The following is a 22,019-nucleotide window of genomic DNA, read 5'->3' as shown; positions in this document are numbered from 1 at the left end:
GAGATCTATGGAACTTTATAGTAAATGTCAGAGTTATCAATAGACGGACAAATTTTTTGACGGAGAATTTATTATCGTAAATGTTTGTTGCATTGTTCCATGGTGTCACCGAGGCAGGGTTAACAAATTACTGAATAAATGGTTTATTTAAATCGAGATATATATAAAAATTTAAAATAACATTTTCAAAATAAAGTTTTATTGAGAACAGATGTAGAATGTGAATTCTAAACTTATAAGTTATAATATTTTGGTGACGTGTCTGTAATGTTGGAGGCGTTGGCTTCATGACTTGCAACTTATGTCTTTTCCTGTCCCTTCTCTAAAAAAATGGCTGGCTACAAGTGTTGTCGTGGAGTTTTGCTCTAAATCATTTTCGTTTATTAATGTTTTAAATTGAGTTTTATATAAATTTTTGTGCTGTTTTGTTCAGATTTACCTGTTTGTATAGTCAAGCCAATAGCCACTGTGTTTCAACTGTAAACTAGATAAGTATTTTAGTTCGTAATAACTCTGAAATAATTAGGCTTAATATATATTTTTTCTTTGTGTATTTGTGTAATTTCATCTGAAGATTATAAGTTAATTTGCTCTGAAAACTGGATTTCTCATTCATAGGCAATAGATCCATTCACAGTTTATCAAGAATCTATTTTATTGGAGCCGACAACTATCCGTAGGTTGATAGGTGTTAAATGCTATTCCAACCGTTTAAGGAAAAATTGGTAGCACGGCAACTAGTGCTTTCCAATGTGTATAGGTATACTCATTCATTTCATTTTTCTATCATTTATTAGTATCTTTTAATGTTAAGATCATTGAAAAATGGATTGAGATCTGGGTTTTGCTACTGTACTTACAGTATTTTCTTTTAAAACTCTGTACCGAAATTATTTATCACATATTTGAAAAAAATAAGTTGAATTCAAAATGAAGCTGGATTAGAAATCAAATAGGATCCCTATAGAACCAACTGTCGAAATACTTGTAAAAAAATATTTCGCTGTTTCCATAATAATATTCTTACCAATTCTGTATAATTAAAGTTACGGATTACAGAGCTCATAATACAACAGTTTATAAGCGAGTTTTTAAACCCAGGGGGTCACTAGCTATAATAATTATCACCCATTATATAGCATAATATATATTATTATCAAGATTCAATGATATTCATACCAAATTTCACATCAGAAACCAAAATAAATTTTTGGGATAAAGCATTGAAAAAATGAGAATAATGTTGAAATATTTTTGTAAAAATTCAAAGGTCTCTTAAAATTATTTTGTTTTTCATTGCAGAAACCAAGTAACGTCGGAGCAATATTAACATACTGTTTTTCAAGGCCTAGCAGAATGTATTTATAGAATAATTTCAATTAATTATACAGTAAATTTATTGTTAACTGTATCTGTCGAAGTACAATCGTTGATGCTTGGCTCAGTTTATCACTGAAGCTTTTAGAATATTCAGTCAGAGTTGAAGATATAAAATAAATATTTTTACTGATATAAAGTGAAAAATGCAGCAGAAACAGTTGGCGATATTACTACTTGGTATGAGTGCCCTCATAGGACTGTATTTTGATCTGTGAGTATCTCATCATATCCTTATACTATAATGATACCCACGTTATAATGGCAGTTTGATTGGCAATGGTATTGCTATCCTTGTTTATCATACAACAGATTGAATAGCGCTATCTCTTTCTCGCTTTGATATGTTGCCAGTTCGAATTTCAACAATGTAGAGTTAAAATTAATTAACAGAATATTTCATCTCAATTTTGGAACTATGAAAAATATAATTTTTTGCTGAATAAAATAATATAATTGAATATTCTAAACGAGAATGAACAGTTAATATCATATTAAGGCTGTGCAAAGGCTAAAAATGAACTTTCTACTCGTGATATTTTTCAAAGTTTTTCGATTTGTATAACATCAAGCTATCAAAATGAAAAAGTTTTCCCAGGAAAATATTTTTTCCGATCATTACTTTTTGAGATATGAGTGCCTTAAGTTTAAATTTTTGGGACAGAACATTTCAAATTCGTTAAGAGATAAATCTATGAGATTTAGAGGATGGATTCTTCATGGTTTTGTTGATCTAGTAAGATAAACATTTTCTGAAAATATCAATTTTTAAGATAGTTATTCAATTTACTGAAAATAACCAAAAATAACTTTTAGTTGAGTTTCTAAAAATAACCAAAAATAACTCAACTGAAAGTTATTTTTAGTAAATTGAATAACTATCTTAAAAGTTGATATTATCAGAAAATTTTTAGTTTGAATTTTTGGAACAGAACATTTCAAATCCGGTTAGAGATAAATTCATGAGATTTTGAGAATAGATTCTTTATGGTAAAAAAAAAAATTTTAATTATATCAATTTTAGAAAATATCAATTTTTAAGATAGTTATTCAATTTACTAAAAATAACCAAAAATAACTAACTAACAGTTATTTTTGGTTATTTTTTGTAAATTGAATAACTATCTTAAAAATTGATTTTTTCAGAAAATTTTCGTTTTACTAGATCAACAATACCATGAAGAATCTATTCTCTAAATCTCATGGATTTATCTCTCACCGGATTTGAAATGTTCTGTCCCAAAAATTCAAAATTCAGGCGCTCATATCTCGAAAAGTAATAATCGGAAAAAAATGTTTTCCTGAGAAAACTTTTTCATTTTGATAGCTTGATGATATACAATAAATCGAAAAACTTTGAAAAATATCACGAGTAGAAAGTTTATTTCTAGCCTTTGCACAGCCTAATAAACCTGTATCAGCTACCGTCTATAGAAGGCATTGACAAGACAGAGGATCGGCAACGTTGTTCTTCTATCTTTCTCCACCGCCATTATAACGTGGACCTTCACTATAGGTAGGGTAAACTGGGGTGACTTATTTGTACCAATTTTGGGTAATTGAAGTTTCTAATAGCTTGCAATCAATATTTAAGTTGAGTTGTATCAATAGAAAACAGTAAATATTACATCAGATATTCCTGTATCAGCTTTGGAAGATAGTGGATTCGGCAGCGCTGTTCTCCTATCTTTCTCCACTGCCATTATAACTTGGACTTCACTATAATCTCCCAGTGTCACAGCTCTCTGAAATGTAGGCTACAATAGTGAGTTCCATGTTATAATGGCTGTGGAGAAAGATAGGAGAACAACGTTGCCGATCCTCTCTCTTGTCAATGCCTTCTATAGACGGTAGCTGAAACAGGTTTATTGATGTAATATTATAACTGTCCATTCTCGTTAAAAATAATCAATTATATTTTATTAAGCAAGAAATTATATTTTTCAATAATTTCATGATAAATTATCATAATAAGGATGAAATATTTTGCTAATTAATCATTAATTCTACATTGTTGAAATACGATCTGGCAACAGAGCAAAGCGAGAAAGAGATAGCGCTATCCGCTTTGTTGAATGATAGACAAGGATAGCAATAGACTACTATTGCTAATTAGACACTACTATTATAAAGTAGACCTCACTATATATGAGTTTGGTTGTTATTTATTGAAGTTTTTCGGTTTGTCGTTTGATAGTTTGACACCTCTGATAGTTTGACCGGACTCTGAATGTAATATGGCTCTGAAAAAATTAATGATTTTTTCCAACTAACTGTATTATAGTTAGTGAGTAAATATCAAGTAGTATAACCTAATCAGTTTTTTTACTTATAGCCTATGTTCTAATAATTCTATTTATTTTTTACTTTTTTCAACAATTAAAATATTACTATCATATTTGATAAAACTTTTAAGTGAAAATACCCTCACTTTTTTATGTGGCGACGTCCGTTTCGTGCTGGTATTGCACATTTTCAAGCCAAACAGAGACTGAAGTATTAATAAGGTTATGAGGGTGAAATTTGGTCAGAGTGGGGGTGGAGAGAAGTTTTGGTGGTTGATGGAGGAGGATTTAAATGAGTTTGTCAAACAGATTGTGGGAGGAAAAGTTGTTTTGGTCATTTAGAATATTGTTTGGCTGTTGTTTGGTATATTTGTATATTCCAAACTGTTCTAGTACATTTAATTTTCTGCTTTTGTGGGGATAATGGAGTACTTCGAGGTTGTTGTCTATGTCAGGGTGTGTGTGGTCAGTGGAGATAATGTGTTCTGCAAAGGTGGAATGGGAGGAAGGATGGGTAATGGCTCTTGTGTGTTCTTTAAATCTTATATTAAAATTTCTAGCTGTTTTACCTGTGTAAAATTTGCTGCAATCTGTGCAATTTAGTTTATAAATTCCTGGTCTATTGTATTGATGTTGAGGTGTGTTGTGTGGGAACAAGATCTTCTTCAGTGAGTTTTTGGTTCTGTATGCAACCTTGTATTTCATTTTTGTTGAATGAACCTGCTATTTTGTAAGTAATCTAATTAAATACGATAGTAATAATAATAGTGAAAACAAGATGGATAACCAACAATATTATTACTTTGCAGGAATTGGAACGGAGTATTTTGTAAAGAGGAAATGGTGAATCCTATAAGATCTTTGGACATTTCAATTTCAGGTTCCGGAATCGGAATTGAGATAGAAATTATTAATTCTACATTCCCACCGGAGTTGAACACTGCGGTATACATTGACAGAGCTGTGTGAGTATAGGCCTACTATTATATAGCATACCAGTTTCTCAAGAGTTGATCTAAACTTAAATGTTTGATACCGTATCATAACCTCAACCTTTCGACAACATTAGAATTTTATCAACATTTTTGGAGAGAAATAGTACAGGCACAGCCTAGTTCTTCCTTCAATGTCATAATTATAATATTACTAGCCGTCAGGCTCGCTTCGCTCGCCATATCCGTCTAGCCAGGGGGCTCCGCCCCCTGGACCCCCGACTGGATTGTTCAAAAATGAGATCAGCGGGCTCGCTTTGCTCGCCTGCATGTAGGCCTCAGGGAAAACTCTGTACCGAATTCTGGATCCCCGATTGGATTGTCCAAAATGAGATCAGCGGGCTCGCTTCGCTCGCCTGCATGTAGACCTTAGCGGAACCTCTGTACAGAATTTGAACGTATTATGTCAATCTGATCTCGAAAAACACCTGTTACTATATCGGCGTATCTTTGGCGAACAAAATTCTTCCACCTCAGCTAACCAGTGTACTAATTTTTTTTAATATATTTCCATCAATTATTGAAAAAGGTGAGGAAACGCAGAAAAGCTGAGAAAACGCTAATTTTGCCTAATTGGATAAATTGGTATTTAGGAGATCCTGGATAAATGCATTTCAATTTTCAACTTGGTGCCAACCTAACAAAGTCAACTCAACTTAATGCCAACCTGACCAAATTTTTAATTTAGTTACCAGAACAACTGTTTCAAAGAGTTACTCTCTCTAGATTATAGTTCTATATTAACATATGGTATGGACATTTCAATTATAATTTTAAGATATTGGAATAAGAAGAATATATATGCTAAAAGAACTTTAAACCCTTAAAAACCACCCTTAGAGTTAAAATATCATCAAAAGATTTCTTAGTGCACCTCTAAAGGGCCAATCGAACATACCTACCAAATTTGAACGTTTTTGGTCCGGTAGATGTTTAGTTCTGTAAGTGAGTGAGTCAGTCAGTGAGTTACTGCCATTTCGCTTTTATATAGATGATTCTTTATTTTGTAGAAGAAATGAATGTGTGTAGTGTGCAACTACTGCTTGAATCCAGAAAGAAAGCCATTATTCATCATCATCATCTTCACTTCAGGGATAAAGGTTTATTAATTAACCTGTTCCGGTACCCATCTCTTTCTTGGCCTCCCTACATCTCTTCTCCCAGTAGGTCTATAGTTTTGGACTACAACGGGAATTCTTCCAGGTGGCATTCTATCCAAATGACTGCACCAGTTGCGTCTATTTTGAATAATTCTTTCATGTAGAGGAGCAACCAATAAAACCTGTCTTATATCAGTATTTCTGATTCTATCAACTCTAGTGCAGCCAAATACACTCCTTAGAAACCTCATTTCTGCAGCTTAAATTCGACTGTCCATTCTACGTGTGTGAATCCAATTCTCACTTCCATATAGGAGAGTCGGAACTGCTATGGTATTATAGAACTTTAATCTGGTTTCTTGTCTTGTTTTATTCTCGAGGTTTCTATGTATAGTGCCACATATTTTCTGAAACTTTGAAATTTTATTGTATACATCAATATCTGTTATGTTACATCATTACCAAGATAGTTGAAATTTTTCACTTGTTCTATTAATTTTCCGTTCAATTCTATTTTGGTTCTGATTGGATATTTTCCTTTAATTCTTCGAGGACATAGGCTACGGTCACATATGGGCACAACAAGACGGGCAAGTGGCAATAAAGGTTCATAAAGCAGAAATATTCAAGTCTTTTCGTCAGAAATTGTATAATTTGGATGCGGCTGCGGCAATTGATTCACCTCTTCTTGAGGCCTACCATCAGTTGACAACCTATGACATCGCTCCATATCTTGAATCCAACCAACTTACCACATTATAAAGTGAGACTGTTTAGCCAGATAAGGATTCCCATGCATACTGAAGCCATCGTTCTCCACTTGAGAGGTGTCAAGTATACAATCAACCCTCAATTGCCTTGTCTACTGTGTGGTGACTTTGAAGCAGACGAAACGCTGGAGCACATTTTTCTACATTGTGATTTATATAGCGGTTTCAGACAAAAATATCTGAGGAAATACTCTCTGAATTGCCTAAACGACATTTTAAATATATAAGTGATGGTCCGGAAATTAACGACGTCTTTAGTTTCATGTGTCGAATGCTGAGACTAAGATCTTTTGTGTTCTCAGAATAATATCATCATGGACTGTTGACATGCCAGCAATGATACCTTGGACTTTTTTATTATGAGTAGAAAGAATAATATGGAACTATATATAAGTTTTGTTGTGTGAAAAACTGTCTCTGTTCATTTTTGTGGAACATTTTCAAAAACTTTGTAATCATACACTGTATGAAGCAATAAATAAATTCAAATATTTTCCTTTGAATGCCATTGATTTGATTTTTATAACTGATATTCTCAAATTGTAATTTTCAGCAACTCTGTCCAACATGAAAACTGATTTTTGTAAGGAATCTTCATTACTCTGAATTATCACTAAGTCATCCGCATACGTAATTGAATTCACAAAACTATGGGTTGAGAGGTGAGAGCTGTATACCTGAGTCCACCAAAGTTTTCCATGTGCGTAACATAAATATTAAATAAAGTCGGCGATATACAACAATCTTTAATTAATATACCTGATGGTGAAGTAGTAAAATCCACTGAAAGTGAACAAATGGCTGAAGAGTTTAATAAATTTTTCATTGATGTTGGACAGAAAATTTCGAATAGGGTCAAAGAGACAGGTTCAAGTCCAAATCATATCCAGTATAAGGTCGATAGATCATTTTGTAGGTCGTTTTTCTTTTATCCAGCTACGGCCTGTGAGGTGAGAAATAACATATTGGGGATTAAAAAAGGTACTGCTCCGGGAGTAGATGGAATCTATTCAAAATGTCTGATAGAAAATTCTTCAGCAATATGTGACCCGTTAAAGCATATTATAAATCTTTGCTTCCAACAGGGGTATTTTCCAGATGAAATGAAAATAGCCACAGTTATTCCTCTCTATAAGGGTGGTAGTAGGACTGAACTTGGTAACTATCGTCCTATCTCCCTACTCTCAAGTATATCCAAAGTAATTGAAAAGTGTGTAAAGTCGAGGCTGGTATCCTATTTGGAAAAACACAACATTTTGTTCAGTAATCAATATGGATTTCGAAAAGGTATGAGTACATCCGATGCAATTTTTAGAGTAACAAGAGAAATTTCGAGCAAATTAGATAATGGGGACAAATGCTTAGGAATATTTCTGGATTTACAAAAAGCATTTGACACAGTTGACCATAGTTCTAATGGATAAAATGGAAGCAATAGGAATAAGAGGTATTGCATTGTCATTCTTTGAATCATATTTAAATTGTAGAAGACAAAAAGTTAGGCTTGATAAAAAGACAAGTGGACTATTAAATGTGAATATTGGAGTTCCACAAGGAACAGTGCTTGGGCCAGTTTTGTTCTTAATATACATAAATGATTTATTAAATATAAATCTAGGGGATTGCTCCTTGTACTCTTTTGCGGATGACACAGTTGCTATAGTTTGGGGGGAAACTTGGCCAATCACCTTCCAGAGAGCTAATAAATGCTTTGATGTTATCAAGTCCTGGTTAAAGAATAGTCTCCTACATTTGAATATTCAAAAAAACTAGATTTCTTCCCTTTTCATTGTCGTCCTCTGGATTGCCTCCAGATAATACTGACTGTAAACTAGTATCACATAATATAAATTGCGCCAGTCCATACAACAGCTGTGGATGTCCTACATTAGAGAAAGAAAATGAAATAAAATATTTAGGTGTAGTATTGGATGTACATTTACGGTGGAGCTCGCACATTTCATACATCTGTTCAAAACTTAGAAAATTAATTTATAAATTCTTTCAATTAAGGAATGTCCTTCCTATCTATCAATTAAGAATGGTATTCTTGGCACTGATACAGTCAATTATCTGCTATGGTATTGTATCCTGGGGAAGTTGTGGGAGTTCAATTTTGCAACCTCTCATAATTCTTTATAAAAGAATAATAAAAATATGTTCAAAGAGACCCATAAGATATCCAACCGAAGTATTGTATAGAGAATTTGGCGTTTTTAGTGTTGATACCCTATTTGAAATAAATCTTTTGAAGTTTGTGTATTTAAGACGTTCAGAGTTTCCAGTTATGGATGAACATGTATATTCCACTCGTCGAAATCTTGCTAATAAATTAAAAGAACCCTTCACAAGAAGTAGAGTGGCCTCCTTACATGCTTTTGCTAAGGGACCACGACTTTTCAATAAACTGCAATCAGATATATCAGATGCACCCAGTTACAATTTGTTTAAGAATAGACTTAATCGCTTCTATGAAGAAAAACGTTTAATAGAGGTGTGATATTATTTACTTTTTTTTTGCTGTCTTCATTCAAATCTTGGCATGTTTTTTTACTTATTTTTTTCTGGGTAATTTATTGTTAAAGATTCATAATCCCATCTTGTGGAAAGCACACTGATTATTGTATAAAATTTACTTTATTGTTTGATACCTCAAAATTGTTATTGTATTATAATTAAGTTGACTCAACTAGAGAGCGAGACATCCCTCAACACAGGTTTAGCCTAAAGAGGAATGCACTGTGGTTTTTTCTGTTACATGCTTAATATTATTATCTATGTTCAATTATTATGCTTAAGGTATGTATTTGTATTACCAATTGTAATGTTCAACCATTATGTTTAATGTATGTATTTGTATTACCAATTATTGTAAAAATGCAGTGAAATAAACTAATTATTATTATTATAATTGACTTTAGAAAGCCATTATTTCAATTCTAATTCATAGATCTATATTACAGATGTATTAGAATGACGAAAGGACATCCAACCATTGGAGACGATAGTTTTCCCGCCACTACCGTTATCAAAATCAGAACGAAAAACACGCAGTCGGATATCATGGATATCACGAATTACTGGACTCGCTTTGAGGCTTATTTCTACATTTGCACTAGTCCACAGGTATAAATAACATGAGCTTTTAATTTTTCTTCCAAATTTGATCTTATACCTATTTTATTCTATACTCTCTTCTTTTGTTTATACACCTTTAATTTATTCTACTATATCGTCATTGAAGTTTTTTAAAAGTGGATATTTATTTGATTCTACTCTCAGCAATGTAGTCTTCTTTCGTTTATACACCTCAAATTCATTCTACTATATCGTTATTAAAGTTTTTTTAAAGTGGATATTCATCTATATTTACCGTATCTATTCAATGATGCACAAAACACAATCAATAAAAAATATAATAGCCTAGCAGATATCCCGTGCTTAGCAAGGGTCTTATTAAAATCATATAATTATATATTACTAGCCGTCAGGCTCGCTTCGCTCGCCATATCCGTCTGACCAGGGGGCTCCGCCCCCTGGACCCCCGACTGGATCGTCCAAGAATGAGATCAGCAGGCTCGCTTCGCTCGCCTGCATTTTTCATTTGAGCATTTCTATCATATGTTAGGGCGATCCAGTCGGTTGTCCAGACTAAGCGTCTGGCTAAACGGATATGGCGAGCGAAGCGAGCCTGACGGCTAGTAATATAATATTCCAGGAATAGCTCTGATTGAAGTAGCAGTGCCCAATCAATTTTTCCGCGATAAATGCATTTCAATCTTCAACTTGGTGCCAACCTAACAAAGTCAACTCAACTTAATGCAAACTTGACAAAATTATTAATTTAGTTACCAGTTAACAACTGTTTCAAAGAGGTACTCTCTCTAGATTATAGTTCTACATTAACATATGGTATGGACATTTCAATTATAATTAAGAGATTGGGATAAGAATAATATACATGCTAAAAGACGAACTTTAAACCCTTAAAAACCACCGTTAGAGTTAAAATATTGCCAAAAGATTTCTTAGTGCGCCTCTGAAGGGCCAACTGAACATACCTACCAAATTTGAACGTTTTTGGTCCGGTAGATTTCTAGTTCTGCGAGTGAGTGAGTGAGTCAGTCAGTGAGTTATTGCCATTTCGCCATATATATATATATATATATATATGAGTGCTGAGGAACAGTTTTGTATAATCATGTTCGTAGTTCGTATTCTTTATAAACTATAGTGAAATAAATAAATATTTTATTATTAACTAGCTGGCCCGGCGAACTTCGTACCGCCAAATAGTTAATGCATTTCATGACAAACTTTAGCTGGAAGCACACCTGAGGAGGCACGATGCGGCATTTTGCATCCAGGTGCTTCTTGGTTTGAAGGAAGAACTCACCCACACTGAATCGGGCATGGCGTGAAACGGTGTGATAAATATTGTATTTATATTTGTATTTTTAGATATATAGTTGAATGCAGCTTGCTGGTTATGAAATAGTAATAAGAAATATCTCCTTGCTGCTGATTTTCCCGTTCATATTCTAAATTTACAGCATTACGACCCAAGTTTGGATGTCGTTTGTACCGCGGCATTACTTTTAGAATTAAAAAGTTGTGAATCAGAGGAAATAATATAGAAAAATCTGGTGTGGCGCACTCACACAACTTTCCTTGCCGTTATGAAAATTGATCACCTGACGCTAGTGTTCCCGCGCAACTCAAGTCTACTATTCAAAGATTTGAGCCAGGTGGTGACAGGGCAATAACACATGAGGTCTGCTATCTCTTCATAGTGGATGATTTAATAGAATCAACAATAATTTGCAATTGAATAATCACATTTTCTCGAATTTAAAACTTATTTCCAATTTTAGGTGAAAATGTTACTGAACTTTAATTGTAGATATTTTCATGCTTAATCCACTCCACTTGATTTTTTTTGTTTAAATTGTATCTGAAGCCTGATAATTGGGAATCTAAAATCGAACTTTGCATTGATGGGGCGGAGCTCCTGAAATTTTTACAGATATGGGACTTGTGGCAGTTGATAGAGCTTATCGATGACTATTCTAGTTATGAATTTGATCAAAATTGTTGGAGCCGTTCTTGAGAAAATCGCGAAAACCCCTGTTTTTGACAACATTTTCGCCATTTTAGCCGCCATCTTGAATTGCATTTGATCGAAATTGTTCGTGTCGGGTCCTTATAGTGGAAGGACCTTAAGTTCCAAATTTCAAGTCATTCCGTTAATTGGGAGATGAGATATCGTGTACACAGACGCACATACACTCACACACACAACACACACACACACACACACACACACACACACACACACACACACACACACACACACACACACACACACACACACACACACACATACAGACCAATACCCAAAAACCACTTTTTTGGACTCAGGGGACCTTGAAACGTATAGAAATTTAGAAATTGTGGTACCTTAATTTTTTTCGGAAAGCAATACTTTCCTTACCTATGGTAATAGGGCAAGGAAAGTAAAAACAGATCTACCGACGGCTGTTGGATGACGCAATGATTATAACAGCTGATTTTTATTTCTGTGTGTGGCCAGCTCACAAATCTTCTCCCATAAGGATTACATGTAAACTTTGAAGGACCGTAGGAAAGAGTCATGAAGTTGGATTATAAATTTGATAGGCCATAAACCTGTTCCTGAACATAACAAACACAACTAAAAAAATTATCAAATTCGGTGCACACATAAAAAAGTTATCGAATGTCAAAATTTGAGGCTCGATTTTTATTTATTAACAGCTATTTGTGACTTACTTATAATCGTTTTTACTTTCCTTGCCCTATTACCATAGGTAAGGAAAGTATTGCTCTCTGAAAAAAATTAAGGTACCCAAATTTCTGAATTTCTATACGTTTCAAGGTCCCCTGAGTCCAAAAAAGTGGTTTTTGGGTATTGGTCTGTATGTGTGTGTGTGTGTGTGTGTGTGTGTGTGTGTGTGTGTGTGTGTGTGTGTGTGTGTGTGTGTGTGTGTGTGTGTGTGTGTGTGTGTGTGTGTATGAGTGTATGTGCGTCTGTGTACTCGATATCTCATCTCCCAATCAACAGAATGACTTGAAATTTGGAACGTAAGGTCCTTACAATAAAAGGATCAGACACGAACAATTTCGATCAAATGCAATTCAAGATGGCGGCTAAAATGGCGAAAATGTTGTCAAAAACAGGGTTTTTTGCGATTTTCTCGAAAACGGCTCCAACGATTTTGATTGAAGTTATACCTGAAATGGTCATCGATAAGCTCTATCAACTGCCACAAGTCCCATATCTGTAAAAATTCCAGGAGCTCCGCCCCATCTATGCAAAATTTGATTTTAGATTCTCAATTACCAGGCTTCAAATACAATTTAAAGAAACAAATTTGAGTGGAAAAGATTCAGCATGAAAATCTCTACAATTTATGTTCATTAACATTTTCACCTGAAATTGAAAATAAGCTTCAAATTCGAGAAAATGTTATTATTCAATTGCAAATTATTGTTGTTCCCATTAAATCATTCACTATGAAGAGATAGCAGACCTCATGTGTGTCTCCAGCGTTATTGCCCTGTCACCAGCTGGCTCAAATATTTGAATAGTAGACTTGAGATGCGCGGGAACACTAGCGTCAGGTGATCAATTTTCATAACGGCAAGGAAAGTTGTGTGAGTGCCCCACACCAGATTTTTGTTTTTACCAAGTGAGGTAGAATTGAAATATTGTACAAATATGTTACCAAGTTAACTTTTATGTCTTTATTAAGATACCTATGGTACTGTACTGGTTACCGGTACTTACATAATAATTAACTGAAACAATGTTTTCATTCTTTGAAATTATTATTAGAATCCAAATTAATAAGTCAAGACGTTTTGTTGAGGGTCGCATATTGTATGAATGAATTTACAAAAAAGAAAAACAATTGTCTGTATAGCTTCAGTTCAGCTTGAAATATCGGGGACCGAGCTTCACTCTGGAGTACAAAACCATAAAAAAATTATTACGAAAGAAGAAACCATAATCACATTCATAACATTCATACAGATATGTTCTATCCAATCACAGTAAATTGAGATTAATTCCCAGAGGAATGCAAAAATTCTCCCTCACAAAGGCCCAGTTGCACAAAAGCCGGTTAAATTTTAATCCTGATTAACTCCACGTGAAACAAATCAGAGAAGACTATTTCAAAAAGATGGATCTACTGGAATCAATCAGAATTGAAAATAACCCGGCTTTTTTGCAACCGGCACTAAGTACCTGATTAAATGATTACAAAAGTTCAACAGCTGAGTCATAATTTTGACACAGTCCCACACACATGAACTCGCTCACTCACTTCCATCGAAATAATTATTATCAGCTGTTTTTCCAAGGATTAATAATAATTATCCTTTTAATGTTATTCAGCAAGTTTTCCCGGGGATGAGACCTAGTGCAATCGAATTTTTATATTATAAACCTACTATGTTCTGAATTTCGTGAGAATCGTTAGAGCCGCTTTCGAGATCCGGTGAAATACAAACATAAAAACATCTAAACATATAAACAGACGTTGCTCGTTTAATAGTATAGGATACTATTCTGTATTACTATATATATTTTGTGATATTTACAAAAATAGAAAAGTGTAAAAAATTAAATATTTTATTAAAATATATTTTATCCACAACCATGTTATAATGCATACTATTTACAACATCACAATAAATCCCATACTGTAACAGGGGTCTTTTTGCATTGGGTTTTCAAAGCTATACTATAATTTTACTTTCAGGTAGCTGATTTTTTCTTCCACCGAGTGGAGCAAATTCATTCGGTTAGTGAACAACGAGTGTCGAAGGCCACCTTGTTTGATCAAAGGTTGGAAGCTGAACGGGTGGAAATCCTATCAGGTGAAAACAAGGGTAAAAGTACAGTCAAAATAAGAGTGGTAACTTACAGAAACTATAACGATTGGAACGCAGAAAGAATGTTCAGTAAGTGATGATTTTCTATCATATTACTCTCAAAAATCGCATTTCTTCAATGCGTGCAAATCCTAATTCCAAAACTACTACCCTAGTTTATTCATCATTTTTATCACCGATAAAATAGAGAATTCGGTATTCTTTCTCTATGCCCCTGAATTAAATCTCGTAGACTAATTTTGAACACTCCTGATATAGAAATACAAAAACTATTCAACTAGTAACTGGAAGTAATGAAGACTAAAGACTATAGTTGAAATCTCTTTTTTATACTAATGATAAAGGATTAGTAGATTTGATGAAATAATTTAATAATTTTTCTAATTACCAATAAGTTTGTAAATAAATCCCTCTGGTTGCTATTCATTGGCAATCAAAGAAATTAATTAATTATTATTAAACTAATTTGAGTGGTTCAGCAAGACTGAAGAATTTTGGAAAATAGGATATTTGTAATTCAAAGCATTTACTTGAAATTATTGCATAGCATTCACTTAAAACTTGTGTATGGAAGCCCTGAATTTGTCACTACATATAGTTTGTATAAAATAGGTTGAGACTTGACTCTCCTACCGAAGAAATAACAGAGTTGCCAGATTGGGAAAGATTATAAAACACGAAAGTTATATGAAAAATGTGCAACAAATTACATGAATATTTGTAACATTTATGTTATAAAGGCCTGATGACCTATAACTTATAGGAAAATTGTATAAGCCCATCTGAGTTTTAAATACTGTACAGTTTTGATTTATTTTTTCCAATTTTCAGGTTATAAATTATTTTATTTCCTTCCAAATTTATGTTGTAAGACAATATTCAAGGCTCTGGAAACTTTGAATACTATATCATTATTACAACCAATTTTTTTTAATTTACAAGATTTTGTGTGTAATATTTTTTCTTTATTTTATAGGTGGTGCTGTGAAAATTGTAACACTCTAAGGAAGTTTATTCTGAAGAGTATATTCTTTCATTTATGAAGTAGATTGTCTCTTATCTTCCTTGTTTTTAAAAGTTTTGTTTCGATGGTTTTTAATTTCTGTATTGCAATACACGTTTATAAAATTGTTGTATAGTTTAGATATTGGTTGTGTAGTTGTATTACATTGTAGTTCATGTAAAATGTGATTTTAAAACCTTCTATCAAATGTGAGCATTCTAGAAATAATTCAAGAACCAATAAAAATTAAGTTTTCACGATTTGAATGTACTATTCATTTATGTCACAAATTTCCTGTGAAAATCCATTTATTGATTAACAATGGTATAATGTTATCCTTGTCTATCATTCAAAAAAGCGGATAGCGCTATCTCTTTCTCGCTTTGCTCTGTTGTCAGAGCGTATTTTAACAAAATATGTCATCTTGATTACAGTGGCGCCATTACACCAAACTGCTAGTGGGGGGGGGGCAAAAACCAGGAGGTATGAGTGGCTGGGGGGAAGGAATACCCCCAAAGGATAGAGGATCCTGGGGTTTCCCCCATAAAAGTTACATTCAAAGATGTTATTATAAAATATGCTTAATTTTTCCAGTTTTATACAAATGCGACTGAAGTATCAATACACACATATACATATATACATGAAATATTCATTAGAAATATAGGCCTACAGAGAGGCCCTAAAGTAGGAATACACTGAAATAGATTTCTTAAAAATCATGGAAACAGATAAATTTTTCTTTTACAATTACAATTTACACAATTTCATTATTGGGGATCATATTCTAATTGGAAAATCACTTTCAGTTAGAAAGCTAAAGAAACATTAATCTGTTCCCATAATTCTCACCAACTCTGTACATACGTTTTTGATTGTCTGATTGTGCCCTTTCTTCTGCTTTCACAGTGACATCTTGCAACTTGTTAATTCCGACGTTGAAATTTATGCAATAACTCACTTATTGTGCCCTCATCAATAATTGTATCCATTCTATATTTAAGCTTCAACTATACCACAGAGAAAAATATATTCTCTATTACTCCGTACCCGTAGCCATACTACTTTCAAGGCAATTTTGCTACATTGTTGGTACGGTACTGTAGAAGGAATCATACTACTGCTGTTTAAAAAAAGAATTAAATCAGTATGAGTTTCTAAGGATTCTTGTAGATAGACCCGCATTTTCATTATTCATCTGATTCTTGTGGGGGGGGGGGCTAGGACCTCCCCCTGCCCCCCCCCTAAATGACGCCCCTGCTCGATTATAAACATTCATTTATGAAATTATTGAAATTATTTCTGAATAAAAAATGATTGATTATTTTAAACGAGAATAAACAGTTAATATTACATGAACCTGTATCAGCTACCGTTTTAGAAGGCATTGACAAGACAGAGGATCGGCAACGTTGTTCTCCTATCTGCCATTATAACGTGGACCTCACTTTAGGTCAGGGTAATATGTGGGTTATGAGACGGACGATGATGAGAGATGAGTGGACCTTCAGCTGGTAGTGTTGTTGTTATATAGCAAACTAGAACTTTTTCTATCTTTTCTCTATTTTAGAGGTAAGAGTTGCTCAATAAAATAAATTATATTGAATGCATTGTACAGAGTGTTCGGAAGCCACTGTGCTCCAAGTAGGACTATTTCATTAGCATAATAGCCCAGTCAAAGAAGTGTTATAGAGGGAAAAGCTTGGAAGACAATTTTTGACCCCGCAGTTCTGTTTAGGGTAGTTAGAAAGTGAACATATCAAAGGTCCCCACCCCTACCCCCAGTGGTAAGGGGGTGGGGGTGGTTCAAATAAGGTACCATTTTTTGGTTTCTCGCATATAACTCGAAAATTATGCATTTTACAGACATTACTATCTCATAAGAAATTAAAGCTTACATAATTTCCTACAATATTGATCAAACAAGTTTCTCTATATGTCTTCTACTTTTCGAGATATCCGCTCTAAAAGATGTGACATTTTTGAAAAAACACATTTTCCTTCAATTTTTTGCTATTTTTGCTCTTATAACGTTTTGAATATCGATGGGAAAAATCCATGTTGATCATGAGCTTATAGAGCATCAAATTCTCTTCAATTTGATGTATAATGTCACAAGTTTACGCACATCCCCACGACTGTTGCAGCAGCTTCAGTGTTAAGTGTGAGATCTTCAGTTATGCAAAAATAGACCAATTGACAAAGGAATTTAGGGGTAGGGATGGGGACTTTTGATATTTTCACCCCCTAACTGGTCCCAACAAAGCTGCAAAGTCAAAAACTGTGTTCAAAACATTCTCTCCAAATTCCTTTGTCAATTGGTCTATTTTTGCATAACTGAAGATCTCACACTCAACACTATGAAACCACATTGAATAAGGTCTCTAGATAGTCCGGCATAAGACCTCTAAGCCATCCAAGAACTTTTGTTTTAAAAACAAGTCGATTTTGTGTTCTCTTTATTTCAAGAGGAATATTGTTGAAAAACTTGGGGCCGAGAAATACAAACGATTTCTGGAAACAATAAGTGGTATACGATTTAGGAAGTCTTAGTAAATCAGATGTCACTCTCCTAGTTTGATAACTAGGAACATCCCTGAACAATGCATGACCACAGTTTCCAGACATAACATAAAACATATACAATACCTTGAAAACAAAGATATATCTGAGAGGCAAGCATCTGAGACTCTGAAAGATAGGAAAAGATTGTTCAAATCTACCCTCCTTCGCTTGATGGCACGAACTATGGATTTTTGTATAGTTATCAAGGGCTTCAAGTAAATAATGTAAGTGGAGCCCCAACAACTTATACCGTAGCTGAATCCACAAGTGCAAAATGTAGCTGCCTCAGGACACTCATAGTGAGAAATTTATTCAGAAAGTAGAACTTTCTCAGTATTAACAGCAGATGGCTTTTTATATTAGTAATATAAATTAGGTTAGGTTAGGTTTTCGTATAGGTTAGTTTAGGTTAGGTAATAGTAATAGGATAACAACACCAATTTCAGACAAATACTGCCGTTATAACGTGGACCTCACTATATACAGAGTGGGTCATATTTATGGGTATATGGGAATTCTTTAATAAGTTGAAGACTGATGTAGATATAATACTGTTACTTCCAGGATAAGTTATTGGTCGAATACTCTACCTTTTGACTTACAACTGAATTTCAACCCCTCATAAGGGTTTGTAACTCGAATATTTTAAATGTAAACACCCATTGTGTGGTACATCATTCCAAAGGCCTTTTTAAAACAAGAAAGATGGCATGAATGAAAATATTCTATGATACTTGTATCCAAAATGGTGGCAGCGATTGAAGTTTCAGTTTTTAAAGAAATGATTGGTGGTAACTCAAATATTTTTAAATAATGTAAACACACATCATTTCAAAGGCCTTTTCTAAAGAAGGAAGATGGCATCAATGAAAATATTCTATGATACTTGTATCCAAAATGGCAGCTGATTAAAGTTTTAGTTTTTAAAGAAATGATTTGTAAAGTAATGAAACATAGAACAACATTTTCTGAATGAATGATGAAATATATTGAAAAAAATTGTTATTTATTTATAATAATTTGTTTACTACTATTTACATTTCATCCTACTTTAACGACAGTCTGTAACACTGTCAAACGAGAGAAGGAGGGCATTTCGAGCATCTTTTAAGATAGAATGTAAATAGCAGTGAACAGATTACTAAATGAATAGCTAGTTTTTCAATGTGTTTCGTTATTCAAAAAGTAGAACAGATGGAAAAATCTTTCCTTAGAAATTTGTTTCATTTATTTAACTTGATAGTATCCAAATCAAAAAACTTTGAAAAATGTCACCAGAAAAATGTTTACAAAAGGGAGGTGCATAACGTGCAACTTGTGGAGTGGCTATCTTCTATTGCATGAAAAGAAATGCTAAAATCTGACCGCATGCCTTGGGTTTTTTGCGATTTTCTCGAAAACGGCTTCAACGATTTTGATCAAATTTATACTTAAAATAGTCATTATGATAAGTTCTATCAACTGCCACAAGTCCCATATCTGTAAAAATCCAGGAGCTCCACCCCATCTATGCAAAGTTTGATTTAAGCTTCCCAATTATCAGGCTTCAGATACAATTTGAACAAAAATTTCAAGTGGAAAAGATTCAACATGAAAATCTATACAATCTATGTTTAGTAACATTGCCACCTTAAATTGAAAATAAGCTCGAAATTCGAGAAAATGTGATTATTCAATTGCAAACTGTTGATTCTATTATATCATTCATTATGGAGAGATGGCAGACTTCGTGTGTCTCCAACGTTTTTGTCCTGTCACCAGCTGGCTCAGATCTTTGTTTATAAGTAGACTTGAGATATGCGTGGACACTAGCGTCAGGTGATCAATTCTCATAACGGCAAGGAAAGTTGTTTGAGTGCGCCACACCAGATTTTTTCTTTTTTTAATCGCTTCATTTGGGTCACTCGTTCTTTATTCGAATATAGTATTTAATAGTATTATTCAGGTATATTACCTATCACATAAATTTCTCTCAGCAGTGAATATATAAACGCTTAACATAGGTTGCTAGGGAACGATAATAATAAGCATATAATCATGTGATGAATAATCTATCCGTTTCCAGGCGAGCAATATTTCTGTATCACAGATAATTATCCAAAAACTTCATAACTTCTTCTTCTTCACGTGCCTGCTCCGTTTCGGATGTTGGCGATCATAATGGCTATCCTGATTTTGTCGACGGCGCTACGGAACAGCTCTGCAGATGACTGGTGAAACCATAGCCTCACATTTGCCAGCCATGAAATTCTCCTTCTGCCAGGTCCCCTTTTTCCGTTGATTTTTCCTTGAAGGATCTCTTGCAGAAGTCTGTATCTTGAGCTATTCCTCATAATGTGGCCGAGGTATTGGAGTTTTCTACTTTTAATGGTATTCAGGAGCTCCGGTTCTTTATTCATTCTCCTGAGAACCTCTTGATTAGTAACTTTTTGCGTCCAGGATATTAAACACTAAAATGTGAATACCTATCTTTACGGTTTGATATTATATTGATGAGCGATTTCCACCATTCATTGTCTCTTGAAATTCTTTATTCGAATCTTGTATTGAAACCAATTAGTAGACTTGAGATGCGCGTGAACACTAGCGTCAGGTGATCAATTTCCAAGGAAAGTTGTGTGAGTGTGCGACACCAGATTTTTTTATTTTTACACAGCACCACAATCACTGTACCAGTCTAGAACTGTCAGTATAGAATGAAATACATTCTATACATTCTTACATCTTATACTCTATACTCACTGGTCTAGACGGCGCTATATTTGCAATAGTGCTGATGTCATTTCCTTGAAATGCACTCAGAACTTTGAAAAGACTTCAGAAATCAGAAATGGACAAGCACCATCTATTCACTCTCTGTCTAATTATTCCTCTTCTCTTCTCTTTCATAAGTAGAATATCTAGTTGAAGTAAAAATAGTTGGCTCTACGACATTCCATTTAGTAGTGGTTCAGCTTTTGAAAAAAGTTACCCCTAATCTTGAAAACATTTATAGAAATAAGATGTTCAATTTTAATATTATTTTTAAGTATTTTTCCATTTCAATAATATCCTCTCCCACTATAATGAGACCTTTTTCATCTCTGCACACTGTTACTGAACATGTACGTAATTGAGGAGGAACAATAATTGGTTAAAAATGCATGAAACTGATTTATGCCAATTCCGGGATCAGTCCCGAGATTGATATTGGATAATCCCGAAATACCGGGATTGGAGATCAGTCCCGGGATTGACATCCCTATAGTGAGGTTCACGTTATAATGACAGTGAATAAAGATAGAAGAATAGCGATGTCGATTCTCTGCATTATTTAATCATATTTCTACACTGTCAAAAACATAATTGGCACCGTTGTGGACCTAGAAAAGGATAGTACCACCGGCTTTGTCTATAGATAGACTAGGATAGCAAAACCAAAGTTGATCAAATACTGTCATTATAACGTGGACCTCACTATAGAAAGTTTTACACCTAACTGGAAATCACTCACCTGATGGGTTTCCCTGTACCACAGATTTATTGTAAACCAAGTCTGTGGGAGCCTCTTTCCTAAGAAAGAGTAACACCTAATTTAGTTTACATTTGATTTACCTCTTGTTTGGTTCTGATACAGGATATTATTAAGTATTTTTGGTTGAGATGAATTTATCAATAGCTCTTTCACTGGATTGAATATGTCTATATTAAGCTGAAAGTATGGAGAAATTATTGAATTTGTGGAATAAAGTGTTTTTATTTTAATAAAATTTCTATTTAATTACGAATGTCTTTAATCTGGAATTTATATCAATTCAATTTATTTCCACATAAAATTACAAATTTGTACAATATTGATAAGTTACAATGAAAATAAATATTAAGATAAATTACTTTACTATTTTGTTTAAAATTGTAACATTATTGAAAAGTGGAATCCCCCAAGAAGACTATACGTCTGTGAATGGGGAGTATAGTATTTCACCCAATAAAAAATCGATACACTA

General features: G+C 33.7%; 1 protein-coding gene across 2 annotated transcripts; it reads left to right on the top strand.

The window, feature by feature from the left end:
* The first annotated feature begins 1,420 nt into the window (after positions 1 to 1,420).
* Positions 1,421 to 15,728, top strand: LOC111059301. Of its 2 annotated transcripts, none has more exons than XM_022346935.2 (5): positions 1,421 to 1,591; positions 4,472 to 4,627; positions 9,488 to 9,650; positions 14,333 to 14,534; positions 15,442 to 15,728. In XM_022346935.2, exons 1-5 carry the CDS (start codon positions 1,524 to 1,526, stop codon positions 15,468 to 15,470), a joined length of 618 nt encoding a protein of 205 aa, XP_022202627.2. In that variant the 5' UTR covers positions 1,421 to 1,523; the 3' UTR covers positions 15,471 to 15,728. The 2 variants fall into 2 exon arrangements, with proteins under 2 accessions (XP_022202627.2, XP_039281451.1); XM_039425517.1 differs by having other exon boundaries at positions 1,435 to 1,591; positions 14,333 to 14,450.
* The last annotated feature ends 6,291 nt before the right edge of the window (positions 15,729 to 22,019 follow it).

The sequence above is a fragment of the Nilaparvata lugens genome, chromosome 4, assembly GCF_014356525.2.
Source record: "Nilaparvata lugens isolate BPH chromosome 4, ASM1435652v1, whole genome shotgun sequence".
NCBI lineage: Eukaryota > Metazoa > Arthropoda > Insecta > Hemiptera > Delphacidae > Nilaparvata > Nilaparvata lugens.
Note: the sequence above shows the minus strand (reverse complement) of the source record. Positions and strands in the feature narration are given on the sequence as shown.